This window comes from Anas acuta, chromosome 2, assembly GCF_963932015.1.
Source record: "Anas acuta chromosome 2, bAnaAcu1.1, whole genome shotgun sequence".
NCBI classification, from domain to species: Eukaryota; Metazoa; Chordata; class Aves; order Anseriformes; family Anatidae; genus Anas; species Anas acuta.
The window spans coordinates 60,604,106-60,626,607 of NC_088980.1; the positions used below are offsets into that span (position 1 = coordinate 60,604,106).

The 22,502-nt window shown below is 37.0% G+C and overlaps 1 protein-coding gene across 12 annotated transcripts in view; it reads left to right on the forward strand.

Moving 5' to 3' along the window:
* GOLGA4 (golgin A4) overlaps positions 1-22,502 on the forward strand; it is a 70,676-nt gene that overhangs the window by 42,721 nt on the left and 5,453 nt on the right. For 11 of the 12 annotated variants that reach the window (XM_068675021.1, XM_068675019.1, XM_068675010.1 and 8 more), the window contains 9 exons: positions 713-5,016; positions 5,859-5,980; positions 8,442-8,572; positions 12,284-12,397; positions 13,770-13,790; positions 13,955-14,023; positions 14,633-14,708; positions 16,431-16,534; positions 21,661-21,747. In XM_068675021.1, coding sequence (XP_068531122.1) covers positions 713-5,016; positions 5,859-5,980; positions 8,442-8,572; positions 12,284-12,397; positions 13,770-13,790; positions 13,955-14,023; positions 14,633-14,708; positions 16,431-16,534; positions 21,661-21,747 — 5,028 coding nt within the window. Of the gene's footprint in view, positions 1-712; positions 5,017-5,858; positions 5,981-8,441; positions 8,573-12,283; positions 12,398-13,769; positions 13,791-13,954; positions 14,024-14,632; positions 14,709-16,430; positions 16,535-19,444; positions 21,516-21,660; positions 21,748-22,502 lie in introns of those variants that run through there. The other variant, XM_068675016.1, reaches the window with a different exon arrangement.

Genomic DNA, 22,502 nt, shown 5'->3' on the forward strand with positions numbered 1-22,502 from the left:
CATTCCAATGTACACCCATGTACATAGGTTTTATGTACGTTACACAGGAGTTTAAAGCTTTAACCAGTTTAATTTCTGGATACTACTACCATACAAACACTTTAAGGATGCTTAAGTAAGGATTTGTGTAATTTTTTAAAGTATCTTTTGCATTACGTCACAAGTAAGATTGTATTATTTGCTAAAACAAGTTTGTACATTATTCAACAAACACCCCAAACATTAAGTTGGAATTTTTGCGTTTAGAGGCGTTTTATTCTTACAGCAGCAATTCACTGAGAGGTGGAATTAAGATAAACTGGTGTGTATCTATACAGTCCAGTAGTCCACATGGACTCAAGATATGTTTAATCCTGTGTGTTTGTTCTTTAACAACAACAACAAAAGAACATTGTTCTCAGAAGTACTGCATGAATTATTTTGTTTGAATTAATTAAATGTTTTTTCGAAGTTTTTATTTTGTCTATTCACTGCAGTGGAATATAACTTTATTTTTTCAATTAATTAACTTAACTTCATGGAAGCAATGGCAAAAACAAACTAAATTAATTAAAGGTTTATGTAAAAAATGATATTTGTTATAAACAATAGAATAAGTGACTTTTAACTATACTTGCAATTTTCCTGTGTATGTGTTTGTTTGTTTTTTCTAATTTGATTATTTTGTTATATTTGGAATACTCATATTCTTTAAATCTATATTCTCTAACAGAAGATTCTTGAATTGGAGAGCTCTCTTGCAAAGTATTCACGAGATGACAGAGACCGATCAGAGGAATTGAGCACTCTGGTGGAGTCTGAAAAAAAGCAACATAATAAGGAAATTAATGATATGGTTGAAAAACACAAGAAGGAATTGGAGAACATGCAACAGCAGCAAGAAAAGCTTTGGACGGAAAAATTTCAAATTCTAAAGCAACAACATGTAGTTGAAATAGAAAAAATGAGAGAAAAGCAAGAACAAGAAATAGATACAATATTGAAAGAGAAAGAAACAGTTTTCCGTACACATATAGAAGAGATGAATGAAAAAACTTTAGAAAAACTTGATGTGAAACAAACTGAGTTAGAAGCACTGTCATCTGAGCTATCAGAAGCACTAAAAGTACGTCTTGATTTAGAAAAAGAACTCTCAGAATTGAAAAGTAAAGCAGGTGAAGCAAAGCAAGAATTGGAAGGAAAGTTGGAAGAAGAGAGGAATCAGCACAAAGAAGAGGTTGAAACTATGTTAAAAGAGCATGAGATCTCTATTCAAGGAGTCGAGAAGGTACTCAAAGAAGAACTGAATCAACTTAAGCAATTATTGGAGGAGAAGGACAGACATCTGGAGGAAATAAAAGCACATGAGCAGAAGCTAAAAGAATCTGCAGAAAGATCTGAAGCTGAACTTGTCCAAGTGTCTGCAAAACTAGAGGAGGTTTCGCAGTCTTATCAAAATACTTCTAATGAGCAGGCAAGGACATATGAAGAGGAATTAGCAAAGCTGCAGCACAAACTGACAGATCTGGAAGGAGAAAAATCACAGTTTAGAGAGCAGTTAGAAAGAACTGAATCCCAGCTGAGTGAAATCAAGAATGAATTAGAATCATACATGTCCCAGGTACATGACCTGAAGCAGCATTTGCAAGAGCAAAGCAATGAAAATACACAGAAAGTAACCTCTCTCACACAACAGTATGAATCCCAACTGAAGGATCTGCAAAGAGAGGCTAATGAGACAAAGCAAAGTCTAACTGAGAAGGAAAAGGAAATTGAACACATGAAGAAGTTACAGAATGAACAAGTTGAAGAGCTTAAACAGAAATTGTTAGCCACAGAGGAAAGAACTAGTGCTCTACAAGGAGAATGTGAAAATAAACTGAAACGTCAGGAAAATAAAATGGAGAAAATGAAGCAGAAATCAAAAGATATGCAGGAAGCCTTTAAAAAGAAACTTGCCGAGCAGGAATCTAAACTAAAAAGAGAGCTTGAAAACAAGCAGTTGGAGTTCAATCAGAAAGAGAGCGAATTCAATGCTAAAATGCTAGAAATGGCACATGCCAGCTCAGCCGGAATCAATGATGCTGTGTCAAAACTGGAATCTAATCAGAAAGAGCAACTGGAGAGTCTTGCTGAGGCTCATAGGAGGGAGTTGGAAGAAGTTACCCAGAGCTGGGAAAAGAAACTCAATCAGCAGGTTGAAGAGCTCCAGGAAAAACATGAAATGGAACTGCAGGAGAAAGAGCAGGAAGTTGGAGACCTGAAACAGAAACTTGCCACCTTCAGTGCTGAGAAGGAGGGCTCCAGAACAGAAATAACCCGACTGAAGGAAGAACAGGTGAAGAGGGATGAGACCCTGAACCAGTTACAAGAACAGCTAAAGCAGTCATTGGCTCATGTGAATGCTTTGTCAAGTAGTGAAAGTGACCTGAAAACACAGCTCCAAAAGTTGGAAGGTGATCTTAGTCTGTCCCTGAAAGAGCAATCGGGGCTTCAGGAACAGCTCAGTAAACAGAAAGCAATTGAAGAAAAGGACAAAGCCAAAATTACTGAGCTGGCTGATATGCTGAAAACACTTGAGGAGAAACTCCAAACTGTGCAGTTTTCTCAAGACAAAGATCATGAAAATTATGAGAAAAAAATGGAGGCATTTCAACAACAAGAAACTGAGTTTAAGAGGTTGTCAGGAGACCTTATAGCACAATTGGATGCTTATTGGAAGAATGCTGGAGATATGTTGCAAACAAAAAGCAGTGAATTAATTGAAAAGTGTAATGAAAAAATTGGTGTAGTAACATGTAAAATTGCAGATTGTGAGCGCCAAACTATAAAAGTTAAAGAAGTGGTATTAGCTAAAATAAAAAAAAATCTTGAGCTAGAAGCTCAACTTAGAGTAGTAACAGAGAATCATTCTGCTGCCAGTAGTTCTTTACAAAAGTCAATGGAGCAGCTGCAAGAAAAGGACAACTTAATTAGGTCCATGAGAGCTGACATTGAAGGACTTGTAACAGAAAAAGAACAATTGCAAAAAGAAGGAGGGCACCAGCAGCAGGCAGCATCAGAAAAAGAAACTTGCATAACTCAGCTCAGGAAAGAGTTATCTGAAAATATCAACGCTGTCACCTCAATGAGAGAGGAGCTCCAGGAAAAAGAATCAGAGATCTCTGCTCTCAACAGAACAATTAATGAGCTTAATGTTAAACTTGAAAGTATGGTAAGTTTAACAGAGAAGGAAGAAGCCATGTCTCTGTTAAGCAAGCAACATGAAGAGGATCGATTGCAGTTGTTAAACCAGGTACAGGAGTTATCGACCACTGTTGAGACGCTGAGTCAGGAAAAAGCATCAGCTCTCGAGCAGGTAGATCATTGCACAGCCAAGCTGTCAGAGTGGAAGATGAAAGCACAAACAAAATTTACACAAAATCATGAAGCTATTAAAGATTTGCAGAGCAAACTTGAACTAAGCAATACCCAAGCCAATAGAAAAGATGAAGAGCTAAATAAGCTGAAAGAGGAGCTGGCTAAACAAGGCAAAAGTCTGGATAGCTTAAAAAGTGCATTGGAACAAAAGCAAAACAGGATAGAAAAACAAAAAAGTGAGTTAACTGCAGAGTTAAAAATCCAAGCTGCAAGAGTTGCTGAACTAGAAGAACGCATTGCTCAGAAAACTTCAGAAAATGATTCCTTGATGGAGGAACTTAAAAAGTATAATGAACAGAAAGAGACAGAGCAACAAGAGGTAGCTTGGCAACTCCAGCAGGCGGAGAAGGTGGCTTTTGAAAAAGACAATAGGTTTAAAGAGGCTGAAGAAAAGGTGCTTGATCTTGAAAAGAAAGTAGATTCACTGAAAGCTGAATTTGAAGCAAAAGAGAGGGAATTTGTTCAAATGAAATCATCAATACTTAAAAGCAAGGAGGAAGAACTGAAAGAATTAGAAGAGAGACTGAATGCGGAGAGTAGCACTAAGTTGGCAGATCTGAAAAAGAAGGCAGAGCAAAAAATCGGTTCTATTAAAAAGCAATTGATGACTCAGATGGAAGAAAAGGAGCGGCTAGAGAAATTTAAGCAAGATAGAGAAAATCAGTTAAGAGACTTAGAACAAAAAGTGCAGGAAAGAGAGGCCAAAATTGGATCATTAGAAGAACAAATCCAGAAGTCAACAAGAGAGTCTACAGAATTAGAGAAAGAAATGCTGCAAAAAGTAGAGAGTGCAAAAGTTGCTGTAGAGCAGGAAAAAAATGAAATGCTTGAGAGTACCCAACGGATGTATGAAGAGAAAATTCACGTGTTACAGAAGGACCTGACAGAAAAAGATGAATTGTTGAAGAAGTATGAAAAGGAACAACAAGAAAGTAAAGACTCTCATCTAGAACTGCAAAACAAACTGGAGGAACTCCTTAAAAAATTAGAATGTGTTGAGAAGAGAAATCATGAGGAGCAGAGCGTGACTGAAAGCCTCAGGAAAGAACTTGAGGAGCAAACTAAAAAATACTCATTGTTAGTGGATGAGCATGCTCGGTGTGGTGGTGATTTAGCAAGCAGTAGGGAAGAACTGAAAGCTAAAGAACAAAAGCATTTGGATATGGAGAACATAATTGGAGATTTCCAGAAAAAGTTGCAGGAAAAAGAGTCAGTCAGTCAATCTTTAGAACAGAAGGTAAGAGAGTTGGAAAATAATCTGGTGAGGGTAAATGAAGTTCACAAGATGGAGATGGATGATGTGAGTTTGAAATACAAAGAAAAACTAGAAAGTTTACAGCAACAACTGGAGGAAAGAAATGACCACTTGAAAGCTTTTGAGGAAAATGTTGAAGAAAAGGCTAAATCTGGTTTGGAGATGCAGAAGTTACTAAGTGATATGCAGAACCAGCAGAAGGATTTGCAGGCTAAACTGGAAGAGACTGAAAGAGAGAAACAAAAACTACGTAAAGATGTAAACAGTCTTCAAAAAGACTTGCGTACTTTGCGAAAAGAGCATCAGCAGGAGCTTGACATAGTTAAGAAAGAGTCCTTAGAAGAAATGGAACAGAAAATCAGGTAAATTCTTTGTTCCTGGTCTGGTTAACATTTCTTTGCTTTATTTTTAACTAAAACCATAAGACCACTTTTTTATAGTTTGGTTTGTAACAATGACTGTTATTTTTTCTGTGATTTTTCTAAATAGATTTAAAGAAACAGCAAGAAAAGAACAACTTGATAGTAGCACTTCATGAACACACAAAACATTGAGTCAACAGTTTAAAAGGTGGTTTGTCTTTTGACAAACTAATACCACTTTTGATCTGTTTCAGTGATGGTTATTTTCAGCATTAACAGAACATAAGATACACTTTTAGTTCCCTGAGACGGGAAACAAAGTCTGTTAAAGCTTAATTCTGAGGGCTTTGTATCCCTACTCTCTGAGGCATCTTAGCAGGCATTGAAAATTCAGATTGTGAACTTGGGAAGAGGAGGAGATGGTAGAAGGCAAATGATATCAAGAATTGTTCATAATGTACTGCAGAAACTGTAGTATGCTCTTCAGTGCTCTAATAGTTTCCCAAGTAAAGAAGTCCCTCAAAACTCTGCCTGTAAGGAACCCATTCTTTACTTCTGATTCTTCATCTTCCTCGGGGGTTGGGGGGGAAGCCCACAAAAAAATCTTCTGGAGGAGGCATGAGGGAGCCTGGTGGTTCAATTCTTTTCTTTTTAATGAAACACCTGTACCTTCCAGGTGAATTCAGTGGGAAGGAGAATCCCACAGAATTCATCTAATTCAAAGCCAGCCCATTCTAAAATAGTTTTGGAGATATTCCCAGATTTCCTACCTTGCTAAGCTATTCTAATAGTCTCTTTAAACTTTTATTTCCTCAGTGTATGTTTTTGACTTCTTTGTACAGGTGGGAACAAGAAGATACTGAATTAAAGCACAACTCCACGTTAAAGCAGTTAATGAGAGAGTTCAATACTCAGCTGGCTCAAAAAGAAATGGAATTCGAAACAGCCTTAAAAGAGACGATCAGTAAGTGGAGTACTAATGTAACTGTAATTAGAGAGGCTAAAAGGTAGCCAGAAAATGGATCTTCAGATGTTTTGGGCAAGACATTTTACCTGAGATTCTGATAAAGACATATATTTTATGACTTAGTGCTGCCTAGAGAAATCAGGGAAAACCTCTCTTAGCAAAGCACATACAAATGTTAATTGTAGCACAATTAGGAAAACACATGTAGTTGTTCTTCCTTTGCCTATAGGCTCTTTGATCTTGCACTGTTTATGTTTGCGTCTGTCATGGCAAGAGTTATCCATGGTAGCTATTGAAACTAAGTATCTGACACATGTACCAAAAAAACAGGTTCTTTTAGAATGAAAATTTAGAATGGAAAGCGCATTGAGTGCACCCTCAGTAAGTTTGCAGATGACACCAAGTTAGGTGCGTGTGTCGATCTGCTCGAGGGTAGGAAGGCTCTGCAGGAGGATCTGGATAGGCTGCACCGATGGGCTGAGGTCAACTGCATGAAGTTTAACAAGGCCAAGTGCCGGGTCCTGCACCTGGGGCGCAATAACCCCAAGCAGAGCTACAGGCTGGGAGATGAGTGGTTGGAGAGCTGCCAGGCAGAGAAGGACCTGGGAGTGACGGTGGACAGTCGGCTGAATATGAGCCAGCAGTGTGCTCAGGTGGCCAAGAAGGCCAACGGCATCCTGGCTTGTATCAGAAACAGTGTGACCAGCAGGGCTAGGGAGGTGATCGTCCCCCTGTACTCGGCTCTGGTGAGGCCGCACCTCGAGTACTGTGTTCAGTTTTGGGCCCCTCGCTACAAGAAGGACATCGAGGTGCTTGAGCAGGTCCAAAGAAGGGGGACGAAGCTGGTGAGGGGCCTGGAGAACAAGTCCTACGAGGAGCGGCTGAGGGAGCTGGGCTTGTTCAGCCTGGAGAAGAGGAGGCTGAGGGGTGACCTTATCGCTCTCTACAGATACCTTAAAGGAGGCTGTAGAGAGGTGGGGGTTGACCTGTTCTCCCACGTGCCTGGTGACAGGACGAGGGGGAACGGGCTAAAGTTGCGCCAGGGGAGTTTTAGGTTGGATGTTACGAAGAGCTTCTTTACTGAAAGGGTTGTGAGGCATTGGAACAGGCTGCCCAGGGAGGTGGTAGAGTCACCATCCCTGGAAGTCTTCAAAAGACGTTTAGATGTAGAGCTTAGGGATATGGTTTAGTGGGGACTGTTCGTGTTAGGTTAGAGGTTGGACTCGATGATCTTGAGGTCTCTTCCAACCTAGAAATTCTGTGATTCTGTGATTCTGTGGTAAGTTTTCGTTGTAATACTACTTTGGCTTTAGCAAAACAAACCTGTTACACTCTGTTTTTGACTGAAGGATGCCTTTTAGTGAAATTTACAGAATAATGGAACATCCCGAGTTGGCAGGAATCTATAAGGATCATCAAGTCCAACTCCTGGCTCCACACAGGACCACCCAAAAATCAAACCCTTTGTCTGAGAGCATTGTCCAAATGCTTCTTGAACTCCAACAGACTTGCTGCCTTGACCACTGCCATAGGGAGCCTGTCCCAGTGCCCAACCACCCTCTGGGTGCAGAACCTTTCCCTAACCCCCAGCCTGACCCTCCTCTGTCCCAGCTCCATGCCGTTCCCTCGGGTCCTGTCGCTGTCCCCAGAGAGCAGAGCTCAGCGCCTGCCCCTCCGCTCCCCTCGTGAGGGAGCTGCAGGCCACCATGAGGCCTCCCCTCAGTCTGCTCTGCTCGAGGCTGAGCAAACCAAGGGACTTCATCTGCTCTTCATACGTCTTGCACTCTAGACCCTTTACCATCATTGTAACCCTACTTTGGACACTAATACTTTTATGTCCTTATATTGTGGTGCCCAAAACTGCACATGGTACTCAAGGTGAGGCCACACCAGCATAGAATCAGAATTGTGTTTTCTTAGCTGAGTCTTGCAGACTTGATTCGCTATTACCAATAACAGGTACCAGATGCGTTTCGTGTCTGATTGCTATGCCCACGTGGTTATAACTAGATTGCAGCATGTTTCAGATTTTTTTCTGAAAAAGTTGGAGGTTGAAAGAAGGTATCTCTTGACTCCACAGTTACTGAAAGTGCACCTCTAAGTGAGGTATTTCTGAAAATTCTGAGCTGTTTCAGATCCCTTCTATAGATAGAGTAGGAGATGGAATTACTTGATAAATATTGGTTGTGATGTTAACTTTTAGAGAAGTTCCAGCATCAGGCTGAAAAAACTGATCTGGATGCCAAACTGTAAACAATAAAATTCATACATATTAGAGTCAAGTGACATAATTGTCACTGTTATGGTGAAAAATGAATTCTTTTGGCAAGTGTTCTTTATAGATGCCTTTCATGGTTATCTTTAACCTGTTCTGTAATACTGTTGCGACAATGATCTATCAAAATAAGTATGTTTTTTGATGTTGCCTGTTTTTTTTTTTGTTGTTTGTTTTTTACAGGTAAAGCCCAGGAAGTAGAGTCTGAATTGATAGAAAATCATCACATAGAGACAACACAGTTGCATAAAAAAATCGCAGAAAAAGATGATGATCTAAAAAGAACTGTGGAAAAATATGAAGAAATGCTTGAGGTATGTTTCTGAAAAGTGATACGCCCACATACATTTCAAAAATAATTCTCCTTTTTTTCATTACAAAACTTGTCAGAAAATCAGTGCATTCCAGTAAAGTTCTTCTGAATATCACTGAATTATACTTTACATGTGTGGTGTCCTAGTTTCCAATTAAAATGTTTTATGAACATGTAAAAACACCAGAAACCAGGCCCTGTCTCTGATCCAGTAAAAACTATCTGCTTAGGTCTTTGTCCTCAAGCAGTTTTTTCTGTGCTCCAGATTGAAATGAATGTAAGCAAGTTACATGTAAGTCTTAAGTTCTACTAGATGTTGTTGTTGTTTCTTTTAAGTTTTTAAACAGTGTTTATATGTCATCCTCATGGTCTAGCTCCCTTCTGTGATACTCTGTCTGCAGTGGTGCCATAGCCCTTAAAGTAAGGTTCTGTTTTGTACAGGGTGCAGTCTGTTTGTGTAGTTTTCATGCTGGTAAAGCTCTTTTTTAGTTGTAAGTGAACAGTCTGTCTGCATGACATTTGCAGATAAACATAGTAACATTTCAACCAGAAGTTAGCAGCCAGGGATGACTTCTATTTTAGCTGGGTTAGGAGTTCACGTAGAGCAAAAATGCCTGGCTACAAAAGACTGAATGTTTTTTGTTGCTAGACTGTACGTTGTATTGGGATGCAGACTGTAATTTTGGTAACTTTAGTCCTGTTTGCACAAAGAACCATTAAAAAGATTGTTTCTTGAATAGTACTATTGGTAATAATTGTAAGAGAACTTGTGTTTATGTTCAGTTAATCAGTCCAAAGAGCTATGTATTGAACATGTCTGAGTGCTTTATGCTAAAAATCCCTAACTTGTAGGTAGATTTTATCTTTTGCTCCGTTTCTGGACATCTGGCAATTTGTGTGGGTGTGGCAGGCTTATTCAAGTCCTAACTTCAAAGGTCCGAATAGGTCTGTGATTGGAATTCATGCAAATGTAATTCCTTTCTGTTTTCTCATACATTTAGTCTGTATGTGTGTCAGAAACATACATGCTGTACATGGCGCATAATCTTGTTGGTGTAGGCTAATTTGACTTTTTTGATTGGAGAACATGAATGACAATGTTAAAACTGCATTAAGCTGTAGTCTTGATATTTTATTTTTATTTTTTTTACCTGATGGTGTATTTGTGTGTTTTTCTGTTATTTGGGGAGAGAAAAAAAAAAACACAAAACAAAACAGAGAATTTGCCTTGTTTGCTGAAGTTATTGCAAGAACCTCAAAAGTGGAAAAATACTTATGTTAAATTGAGTGTGTGTCCTATTCGTTGAGATCCCTACTAAAAATAGGAACATATGCATCCACAGCTGTATGGATTTTCTCAATTTAATATGGAGTTACCAGTTACTACTCAGGGGATACCTGACTTGACTCGTGGTAGGGTTGAGAAACTTTGCATCAAGACATTTATGCAGAGAAGTTTCTCTGTCACATACGGTAAGAAGATGAAGCAAAAATAATGCCAGTTTCAAGAACGAAGCTTGCACGTGTAATTGTGGAGCTTTTTGCTGGTTTTTAAATGTGGTGAATGATGCTAAAAATTTGACTAATTTGATGTGAATATATATTAAAGACTAGAAAGAATAATTCAGTCTGTTAATATGATTAATTTATGAAGTGCTCCCCTGGCACTTCTCTTGCTTTATTTGCTGTTTGCTTATCTTTCATAAGCATTTTTATCACATAGGATTTCATTAAAATCTCCCTAATTAAAGGACTTATAAAATCAGCATAGCCTGTAACTCGAGGGGTATGTCTTTTTGCTATAAGTAAACTAAAGTATATAATTAAATTCAATGTTGTACTCCAGCTAGTTTATCTGAAGTCTATCTTTGAGCTAAATATGCAATAACTAATTTCAGGCATGTATTCTTTCATTTGTCATAATGTCTTCCATGTGAATAGGGATAGGCTCTGTGGCTTATTGAAGTCTTAGTCTATAACTTCAATTAAATCCAAATAGTATGTAGTTCATGTGTTCTCAGAGTATGCCAGATGCTGCATAGAATAATAGGTTATTATTATAAACCCAGATTCTGTAGCATGTAAGAATCCCACATGATCTCTAAATTTTTCAAATTGAAAATCATAATCTCTATTCAGGGGATTATACAAATAGCATCTTACAGGTAGGTCCCTTTTACAGAAGTATTATTTGAGTTGAGTTTCTTTTTTGCATTTCAGCTACCTTCTTTGACTAAGAATGATGTGCATGCAATTTTGATTTATCTGAATGGACAGTAGTCTAGAAAATGTAAGAATTTAGGTTCTTATTTTAAAAAGAAATAGAAACAACTGAATATACTACATTTTGAGAATTTTTAGCTAGAACAGTATAACTATCTATAAAAGAAACTGTAGAAAAGTTTAATTGTTGATCTGTTTTTGAGGACACTAGTCACATAAAGAGAAAATAATGGGGGGGGGTCATGATGTTTGAGCCATGTTTTTAAGGTGGATATTCTTAAAACTTCTAGGTTCTAAAACTGCCTCAGGTACCATGACTTCCCATTCACTACTTTTTTTTTTTTTTTTTTTTAATTTATCTTGTGGTGATTTGTGTTTTCAGCTTAGTCAATGTGGGGAGGATGCTTATTCTTAAGCAGGGTGCAGAGTGGCCTTACAAGGAAATAATTGTGGTTTTTTTACTTACGGCTTACCCTAAATCTGTTAAAGCTGGACCAGCCTGCTAGTTCTCCAGTTACTTTTCCAGTGAATATTTTTTATCAGTATAGTTTGTACTCCAGAGATTTTGCATGGAATGAAAAATTTTGATCAGCAGTGCTTAGTAACAGTTGATTAATTGCACAAATTTGGTCTGGTGCATATCGGAACAGGCAGCTCACTGCCATGCCTGGTTTGTGTGAATGAAGCTGAAGCTTTAATTTAGGTCAGCAATGGAGATCTGCAGTTTGAGTAGGAATTCTATTGCTTAAGCTTCCTAACATGTTATCTCACAAAAAGGCCAGAGGGAACATATTTTTAAAAAAAATACTTATTTTTGCGAAGTGCTAAATAGGTGGATTAAATTGCTAGGAATTAGATCATCCTATTTTTTCTCCTATAAATTTACTCGTCTAGCTGTCATAAAACAATACAGGAATGTTTGTTCCTTCTTTACTATTCTTGCCACTGCTTCTTCCTTCCATGCTGCCCAGTGCCCCCTCCCCAACCTCCTCAGTGAACAGGAGATTGCTGTTTCTGTAAAACAAATAAAATAAATAAAATGCTTTAGGAACATCCTTGGGAGAGTTGGTGAGAAAAGGATTCAAATTCTTGTCACTTCCAGAGTATAAGAGACAATTCTGTATCATTGTGTGTCCCATTTATAAAGGTCATATGAGCAAGCACAATCTCTCCAGCAGTACAGTGGATTACACTCGAACGCTGTTGTAGTGCCAGGGAAAAATTACTCTTTTTTGAAATTTTCAAAAAGATATCTGTAATCTAATGTAATCTGAATTGTTGAAGGCCCGCAAAATCTTGTTAAGCTCCTGTGGTTGTTCCTTGCTCTTCTGTAGTCCTGTAGTACAACTATCCCTTAGACTGAATTTCAGACATACTCTGTTCTGTGTATGGCATAACTCTTTGATTGCATTCACTCCGCTGACATTAGGTTTTGAGTGGTTAGCTGATAATTAATTGTGTAACCAGTATTTTGTCCTGTATATTGAAGGCTCGTGAAGAAGAAATGACAGCAAAAGTTCATGAGTTGCAGGCACAGTTAGAAGAATTGCAAAAGGAATACAAGAAAAGGATGGCAGAAGAGGAGCATCGAAACCATGAAAACGTGAGCTGACATTAATGTTTACTGTTATATCTCTAGGTGTGAAATGTCTTCTTTTTTTGTGCTGATTTTACTGGACGCCCTTTTAGAACAAAAGGATATTGCATTATGTCATTTTTAATGAGACTTTTTTGAACTGAAATTCCAAACTGCATTGAAATAGTCCTTTAAGTACATCAGGTGTGGACAGAGAACCCTTTGTTGAAGGAAGAGTTGGGTGCATGCTTTTTTGTCCTTCTGAAAATAGATTTTAGTTTGAGGAATTCTTTGATGGATAAAAATACTTCTTGTTATTGCATTGAGAAGAAGAAAAGTATATGAGGTGTTGTCATTGATCAGAAAATTCATTATTATTAGTTTTAGCCTTATTATTAGTTTTCATTTTGATAACAAGTACAAAAATATTTACATTATTACATCATTGTAGTATTGTGTTGTTATATATTTATAACAAGCACGAAAAGTATTTGACACTATTTGACACTACAAACTTACAGTACAGATAACCTCACTGTTCTTAGTTTTGACAAGAGATAATACAACTCCTAATGTTTGTCCCCTGTTGTACACTTACAACACCCTTTATATTACTAAGTATTCCATGACATGAGTGTTCTCATAGCACGAAAAGCATAAGAAATTTTAATCAACCATAGTCACCCTGCTGGTGATAATCTAGCATAATCTTGTATGGAGGAAGATTCTTAATGGACCTCTAAACCCTAACCATGATTCTGAGAAATACTTGTGTTTGAATCTTTTGCCTTTAGGACTTCTCCATTAACTGTGTTCCACTACTGACTTTGTTGTGGAAATCTACTATAAATACATGCAGTCATTTAGTATCATACATTAATCATCAGGATTACATATTCACTGATAGGACATGAAACTTACATGAAATCTATGTACCAGTGATAGTATTTGATATGTTTCTCAGTTCTACTCAGAAGTGCATTGAAATCAAGAATTGTTGTTCATGTTATATTTCCTTGCCTTTCTTAATTTTTACATGACTTGTCCTTGATATGTTTGTCTGAAACAAATTTTGTTACATAATGAGTATTTACAGCTTTACAAAGCTAGATGAGAAATCTGGAGAGGGATGTGGACATACCTGAGCCTAAGCATACAAATCCACACATGGATTTGTGCAATCCACACAGTACATGTGCAAATAATTCGCCCCATAAATACTGTTTAACAATTATTTTTATAAATATATGTATGATTGGGTAATTTCAGTTTTTATTATCATCAGTTAATCAGTAAGTTGATGTCTTTTATTTTTTTAGCCTGTATACAGTGAATAATATATTCTTTTTTTTTTTTTTCTTATTTGCATTTTCCTCTAATTTTGTTGTTGTTGTTCTAGGTGACAATAGCAGAACTTAGGGTAAGTTGAATTTTATAGATTTTTGCTTTCTAAATAGTGCTGTGTCACAGCAACTTGAAACTAGGAATACTCCAAAGTTTCTGTGTATTAATTAAAAGGTAAAAGTTTATTGAAAAGTTACCTATCATATCTTCAGTAGTTTGTTTATGTGGCTGTTCTTTCAGGCACAGCTGGCAGAGAAGACAACACTAGTCAATGATTCAAAGTTGAAAGAGCAGGAGCTCAAAGAGCAGGTAAAGGTTTGAACGAGGGAAAAGTATTCTTTTTGACTTGTATTTGCAATATTAAATGTTTTGTTCCTTTCAAATGATGATGTATTACATCTCCACACAGGAAGTATGGAACTAGTATGCATGTAAAATAGTTTTGTGTTATACTATCAGATCTTTTTGAAAGTATTGCTGTATCCTGTATCTATGAAAATACCAGATGTTTCTGATGCAAGTTATCAAAAATGTTTGCATGAATGAAAAATGTAACAAAATACTTCATAAAATTGTTTCTTCTCTTTTTATAAAGCAAATATTTTGTGATGTTAGGCAAAAAAAAACACAACCCTCTTATATGTTTATGTGTATAAAATGTGTATATCATGTCTATATAGATATATATGCATATATTCATAAAATTAGCTGTAGATACTCTCGTGTATATAAGTACGTAAGTACACACTTTTTCTTAGCTAGTTAGGCACAGTTTTTAATAACACATGTTTTTTAATGCTTGCCTTCATTACAGAGCAAATGCTTTAACAGAATGTCATGGTATTTAGCTGAAAATTCTTACGCTGAATTTTAGCTTCTTGCAAGCACCAGTTCTCATCTTGACTGTTCTCTGTTCAGATTCATGTACTGGAAGACCGGCTGAAAAATTATGAGAAGAAAGTTTATGTCACATCAGTTGGAACACCATATAGAGGTAAATACACAATTTTCGTTGCATAAGTTTTTTCTTTGTTTGTAAAACACCCTTTGGTTTAGAGTACTTTTTAAAATGTCGGTCTTTTTGAAACAATCTTAAAATGTTTTTATGACTTCTTGTCCTTGTTTTCTTTTCTGTTGTAATAGAGTTGGTGTGTGATTTCAAAAGAGCAAATCATGTAGCATTTTGTTTGATGCCTGTTTGTATGTCTTACTGTTACGAGAGCACTTTATCAAAGTTCTTAAGCTTTCTGTATCCCCATTGGGAATGATATAGGCAGTGTCAGTAAAAATGGGATGGAGGGGAACTATTTGTCTTGTTGAATTAATATATATTTATGAGTCTTGAAACATCTTAACAATACAAATACTAAATTTCACTGATCTTTCTGTGATTTGTAGGATTTGTCCTGACGTCATGATCACAGTAATATTACCTCTCTTGTTTTAATAAGATTCATATTTCATGGAATCATTAAGGTTGGAAAAGACCTCCAAGATCATCTGGTCCAATCATCACCCAGTATCACCCACTAAACCATGTCTGTCAGCACCACGTCCAACCTTTCCTTAAACACCCCCAGGGACGGTGACGCCACCATTTCTCTGGGCAACCCGTCCCAATGCCTGACTGCTCTTTCTGAGAAGAAATGTCTCCTCATTTCCAACCTAACCCTCCCCTCGTGCAACTTGAGGCCATTCCCTCTAGTCCTATCGCTAGTTATCTGCGAGAAGATGCCGACCCCCAGCTCCCCACACCTTCCTTTTAGGTAGCTGTAGGGATCAATAAGGTCTCCCCTGAGCCTCCTCTTCTCCAGACTAAACAACCCCAGCTCCATCAGCCGCTTCTCATAGTACTTGTGTTCCAGAGCACAAGTCGATATTTGTTCCATATTTGTTAAGAACACTCCTGTAAAGAGTCATGGTCATAGGTTGGTGTACTCCTTTTTGTTTCCTCATATATATCCTCTATTTCCTGTCTTATGTGTAGTTTGTGAGATAGCTAAAGTTTGTCTCATAGTCTAGTACTACAGTACTACAGGTCTAGTACTACAGTTCTACAGGTTCCTTGATAACCCTATAGCTAACACAGATCAAAAGTATTTTACTGGAAAAAATATTAACACTTGAAATTATTTCAATTTTTCTTACATCTGCTTTTCCCCTATTTCTCCACTGCTGTTCTTCCGTCCTTTTAAAGTAAGGCATTTTTACAAACAAACAAGAAAATCAGAAATTGAGGCCTGTCAGAACTAAGTAGACTTGTTTGACTATCTTAAATTCAGAATCTCTATTATATCAGTTCATCTTTTCTGCATTTACTCTGAAACCTAAATGCATGTAATGTCTGAATTCAGATGTGTTGACATAACATTGAAATTAACTCATAATCAAGAAAAACGACACAATCTAAGCAAAAACATTTTAAGTGCATCTGTTAGGAGTAAAGAAGTAAAGATCCACAGATTTTCATTTAAGAAACGAAATTTCAGGAGTAGCACATGGTAAAGTCTATTGAAGTAGATGTACTGATCCATTCTATTTTAAGCTTTGGTAAATTGCTCTCAGTAAGTTTTAGGCATTTGGCATAATTATGGTCACTACTATGGTGTTTCTTAGTTGATTACATTTTATTCCAGTCACTTTCTGGCTAAGAGTAACTTAGATTGTTGTCAGTGACTCTCAGTATAAATATACTCTTATTTTTTTGTTGACACAGATGGAAACCTTCACCATACTGACGTTTCTCTCTTTGGAGAGCCTACTGAGTTTGAATACTTGAGGAAAGTGCTCTTTGAGTATATGATGGGTCGTGAGACTAAGGTATGGAAACTTGTATACAGGGACATGTGATCTGGGTTAGAATGAAATTGAGCTCCCTTGCTGTACAGATTTGAAACGCCATGTGTTTGTGATTCATCACATGTTGTCTGTTACTGTCACTGGATTCAACAAGCTTTTTTATTCCACCCAAAGAGGGATGGTCCGTATCTTCACAAACTTCATCAGCATGCTGAGATGAAGCATAGGGGAAACAAAAGGGGAGAAGACTGGGGAGGGAAAAGGAGGGAGTATCAAATCTCTCACCAAGATAGTTATGGAGACTAATACTCAATAGGTAGGTATGGTTTTACTAGCAAAAGCCCTGTTGTCAGTCAAGCTTAGTGTACTTAAGAGTGCTGGTATGCATTATATCAGCAGAAGTATTCTTTTGATGTCATCTTGACACAAACGGGTTAAGTAAGAGTTGCATTAAATAATAGGTTGTTAGTAGCTCTGAAGATAGTGAAATACTTCTTTAATTGTTCCTTAAAGATGTTTTATAAGGCTCCCAAATCTATATACCTTCTCTAGAGAGTATTAATTTGCTTTTAAAAGCAGTGAAAATCTGCACAGTAGGCTCTTGCTGGATGCTGACAAGCTTGTGAAATCATTCCTAAGTTGGGATTTTAATAGCTTATAACAATACTGATGCTTAGAGATTGACCAGGTTCAAAAGAGGTATGTCATAACACAAACATTGTTCTTGGATGATAGATGCTATGTGGATGAATATATTTTTTTCTTCCCTGCAGTTTTTCCATTCTTTGTAGTACTGCTTTCAATTTGGACTACTATTAAGCAGAGAGATTTTAGGCAGGTTTCTATGTTAATTAGGTTTGTTCTCATTGTGCTGTGTACAGAATAAAACTTGGTCTGTGCAAGACTTCTTGTCCTTATGGGAACCCTTTTTCTCTTTATTTTTATCCCTTTCCTTACTTTGGTATTAACTCCATTTTTATTAAAAATATAAATGCCAGCTCAAAAAAAAAAAAAAGTATTATTAGTTAGCTTATCTCCACAAGCCTGTGGCTCATAGGATGGCTCTCTTACTTTAATAGCATCTGATTTAAATCATTAAAGAAAAATATGTACGTTGCTGGATGTTATGTTTTTGAATTGTGAAGGACATAGACAAGAGAGAATGTTTAAAAAGAATTTGTCAGCAATGCTTCAATTTCACCCAACCCTTGAGGCATCAGTGGATGACTCTTGCAGATAGCTGATGCAAGTAGCAAAGTTGCATTCAAGGAAACCTATCTGAAACCTCTTCTGTCACTCATTAATGCTGTTTCTTATTGGTCTTCAAAATATTACTGTACATGCCTCGAAGGAAAATAGCACAAATGCCTTTGGAAAATAAAACTGATTTTATTTTCCTTTTCAACAAGGACATACTAAAATTTGCAGCTGACTTGTTCAATAACAGCAACAAACATGCTGAAGTAAATTGATTTTAGGTCTCTTCTGCCATTCTTTCAGTTGCTTAGATGAAAAGATATATCCATCTTACATATATATCTTTCATATAAGAGTAAATACATAACTTAAGCAAATATGAATAAATAAATATATATTTATTTGTCCTGGAGAATACACTGTATTGAACCAGAAGGTGCCATACAACGTTTCTACACACAGGCTCCTAAAAGCGGATGAGTCCTGGGAGGGGAAAGAAATTTAGTTCCTGCAATAACTTGAGAAGGCATTGTTTTAGACTTGATATAATCGAATGGGGAGATGCATTTAATTCAAACAAGCAGAAGAACCTACTTTCAAAGCACTACAAATTTTAGCTTTGGGAAATTAGATTCAGATAAGTGATGGAGAATGACAAGCTTATTCAAACTGAATGTGATTGTATTCCTCTCTGTTGTGTGTTCATACTAATATGATTACCTCTTAGCAGTATTTATGTGAAGATAAATGTTCTTATATGTTACAAAAATGGGAAAAAAATCTTGTATTGTCTAGTCCTGATCAAGACTGTAGTTGTACTGGCATTTGCTAATGGAAATTTTAAATGGAATGAAAGCTAACATTTTACTAATTCAAATATGAAGGCATTTTGATGGTTTCTTCACTTTTGCCTTAAATGGTACTTACAAGCTGATACCATGTGCTTGTTGTTCAACCATTAGACACGTGACTGGTAGAAGTGAGCTTAGTGTCTGTTCTCATGAGGATTGTGTTTTATCTTATTTACCAAACTATGTCTTGAAAGCTGTTTGGTTTCTTCCTGCTGTGCTAATTGGAGAACCATGAGCAATGGTGATGTGATTGATAAAATGTTTAAATACATAGTCTAAATGTGTTCATTAAGCATTGATAAGCATTTTTTTTTTTTATTCCCATCACAGTCCTTGAGTTAAAAGATCTCTACTGAGATACACCTCTTTGGTGCAGACATACCCTCCTCCTCGCTTTGGTTTTCCAGGACCAGGCGAGGCAGTTTTTTCTAGTTTTCTCTTGTAAGATGTGTGGTCTATTCCCCAGATCATTCTAGTGGCTCTCCTTTGTGCAGGGTATCCTTCTGGAGTACAAATAAATACTCCATGTCTCAAAGGTGGTTCAGCAGTGAAATCAGCGATCTCAATGGGCATGATTTGCTCTTCTTTGAGAGAAGTTCAGCAGAAGCTGTGTAACTATACAGGACACTTTGCCATCAATGTGGCCTGATAAATGATTCTGGAATTGTATCGAGCAGAGCAATGAACGAGTGCATCACTTGTGTTGAAGTGCTGGAGACTAACACTAAGGAATTAGAATCATGATGTATAATCTATATAACCTGCAACCTGTCACAGTCGTTATAAACTGTTGGAGCAATGTACACATGTGTCTTTGGGGTTTTTTGTTGTCCTTCCCTGCAGCCCATCTTGTTTGTTTGTTTGTTTCCCTCTTCCTTGGCAGGTCCAATGGAATGAAATAAGATGGCATGCTTAGAAAAAGCTGGCAACTTGTTGAGAATATCTGAATTTGGAGATGCATGGCACAAACCATTGGGTTCAATAAAACTACGTTTTCTACAGCCATGCGAACAGCTGAACTGTCCAGCTGTACTGCACACTTAATATTACGTCTTGCAGAATTCCTAGAGGACTGTTTTGGCAGGTTCTTCTACTTGTAACTTCATTATGCTGTTTGGAGTCTGTTATGAGGTCTCAAAGTCAGTCTGAGTATTGTATGTGTATAATAAATGTGTTTTGATCTGCTCGATACAGGGGAGAATGGAATAGAGTAGAAGTGTGTTCTGTCAGATTTGCTTTGGGCTTTGCTGCTCTCCAGCAGAGATGAAAAATTCATGCAGATCTTTTTTTGGCACCTGGACATGCTTTTGTGCATCATAAAATAACAAGGGATATTTCTATAGAAGTCAATTTTGATTTTTGAAGAGTCTTCCTTTGACCAGTCCCTCTCAAATTATAGAGAGACTGATGGATATCATTGTAACAGTATTTTTTGTGGAGATCGCCTACCCGAATATATAGACCGCAGAAAAAGAAATGGTGATGCAAGGTAGAATCTCTTACAAGACTGGTTATTGTATTCCTTAAAGCTAAGGGTCTATCAGTAGGTAGATACGGAGGTGTGTGCACTGTAAAATATGTGTAGGTATTCACACTTAGAGTTATTAGCTTTTGTTTCTATTATAGTGAAATAGACTGCTTGAGAAATAACTATGCAACTGTGAATAGTATTGAATAATTGTTTTAGAATCTCCCTCGTGGCTTCAAGAACTTGGAAAATTTCAAGTCATTGATAGTGGTGAATTACAAAACGCATATCTATAGAAAATAAGGTATTAGATAGCATCTAAAGCATCTGTGCTTTCATGCAGTATTTGCAGTGTTTGTAGATTTTTTCTTAATGTTTGCATGCCGTTGTGTCCTGTAGAAAACTGTTGAGAGGGCTTTCTCGGTAGCTCTGTTGTAAGATGTCGTAAGGAATAGATTCTAAGCTCGGAGCTTTCTTTCAGTCCGAGATAATTGTGATGTTTTTTTTTATAAATGAAGTCAGAAAAGCATGTTGTCAGTTTGTGACACTGAGCATGTGCCTCTGTGCATCTGGGTACTGCCATAGAGGCACTTCTAAATTACAGAAAATATTTATATGTCAAAATGAAGGTTTTTAAACTGAAAATGGTCAACAGGACTTTTTTTTTCTTTTCATTTTTATCCCTAGTTAATGATATACAGAAACGGTTGTTGCAAATCAGGGAGTTACCTATTGGTTTTAGCTGTGGTCATTTTTGTCATGCGGCTGCTTTGTTACTGCAGTCTCCGTCTTCATTCCACATGTGATGCTGGTAATAAACAGTAGACCTCCAGAGCAGCAATCTTATCTCACCCACATTCTTGAAGAGCAGCAGTTACTGCTTTCGTAGCAGTCACCTTCTGTTTGAGCTGCACTGCGGTTATTGCTTTGACCTTTCTTGTAAAAGTCAGCAGAACCTTGTTTTGTGCCTTTTGGAACTTTTTGTTCCGCTAATCTGTTTTTAAAAGAGAAATAATCATTGCTTGTTTTGCACAAAGGTTTGACATTTTGACATACTCCATCTGAGGCTATCTAAATGGTTTGCTATTTAAATATGACATTCTGTGTACCCGCTAAAAATATTTAGACAACTGCTGTTCCATGTCTCACATTTGGATCTGCTTTCTCAGTGTTTCATTTCTTTGTTTCTTTACAAAATACTTGAACTATAGGAATATAGTTGGATTCATAAGGACTCTTTCAGGTGCTGTGTGCCTCAAATGTGCTTTCCAGGAACACCATATAAAGTTGAAATGTGGTAGGAGCAGGATTTGCAACATTATGATTGTGATTTCTTCATTAATGGAGTTTAAGCAGATACAATGGAACTGACGTCATATTAAAGTAGCTGCAGTTTGTGACAATGTGAAATGAAGACTCTTCGTGGTTTGCATGTAATTCACATAATGTATGATGTCATGCAAATACATGTATGATGTGAATCTCATGGTTATATCTTATTCTTTTCAACATGTTTTCTGTTGACATTACTAAAAATAGCATCCAGTATTCTGAAGCGAAGTGCATTTTAAAATACTGCAAAGCGTTTTAGGGCACATGAAATTGATTATAGATGATCTGTTTCGTTTTAGACAATGGCCAAGGTTATAACAACAGTTCTGAAGTTCCCAGCTGATCAAACTCAGAAGATACTAGAACGAGAAGATGCTCGACCATTGGTAAGTTGTGTAAGCAAAGTGAATTTATGCAAAAGAGATGAGGTAGCAAGAAGAAGAAGTTGGAAGCTTTCTTTAGGTCTCCCTTTCTCCCTTTGCTTATTCAAGATAACTTATCTCCTCCTCTTGTTCAGTGGAATGTCAAATTCTGGCAGTAGGTTTGAGTTTATAGCAAAAAGGGAGGGAAAGGGGGTAAGACCAAGAATATTTTCTTGGCTAGAATTTCGTATCACTGGTTTAAACATATTTGTGAAAGCTGTGGTACAACAGAGCAAAGCAAGTTCAGTTACTGCTACTGTTCTGCAGATCAATTTCCATACTGAAAAAGTAGTCTGAGAGAAAATTCATGTTTCTTAAACTCAGAAGTTTCTGTGGATTCATAGCAGTTTTCATGAAAAAAAAGAGATTTTTTTTTTTTTTTACGGCCCTAGGATAAAATTTCTGACAAAAGCAAGAGCAATGTTTGCTTGTAGAACAGAAAACTGATTAGTTCGCTCATCTGGGATATTCATGATTAAAGTGAAATATATACATTCAGGTTAGTTTTATGTCAGTATCCTAGTAAGTTGTTTGTTGTTTTTTTTTTTTTTTTTTTGTACTTAACATCAAAATATGTCAGGTTCACTCTCGGTAAGGAGAGATCAAAATAACAATTTTAGACACTTCGGTAACAGAGCACAGAAACCCTTTCTCCAATTCTGTCTTGCCATCAGTGCTGAGTAATACTCAGCAGTACTGTAGCAATATTGGATCTTGCA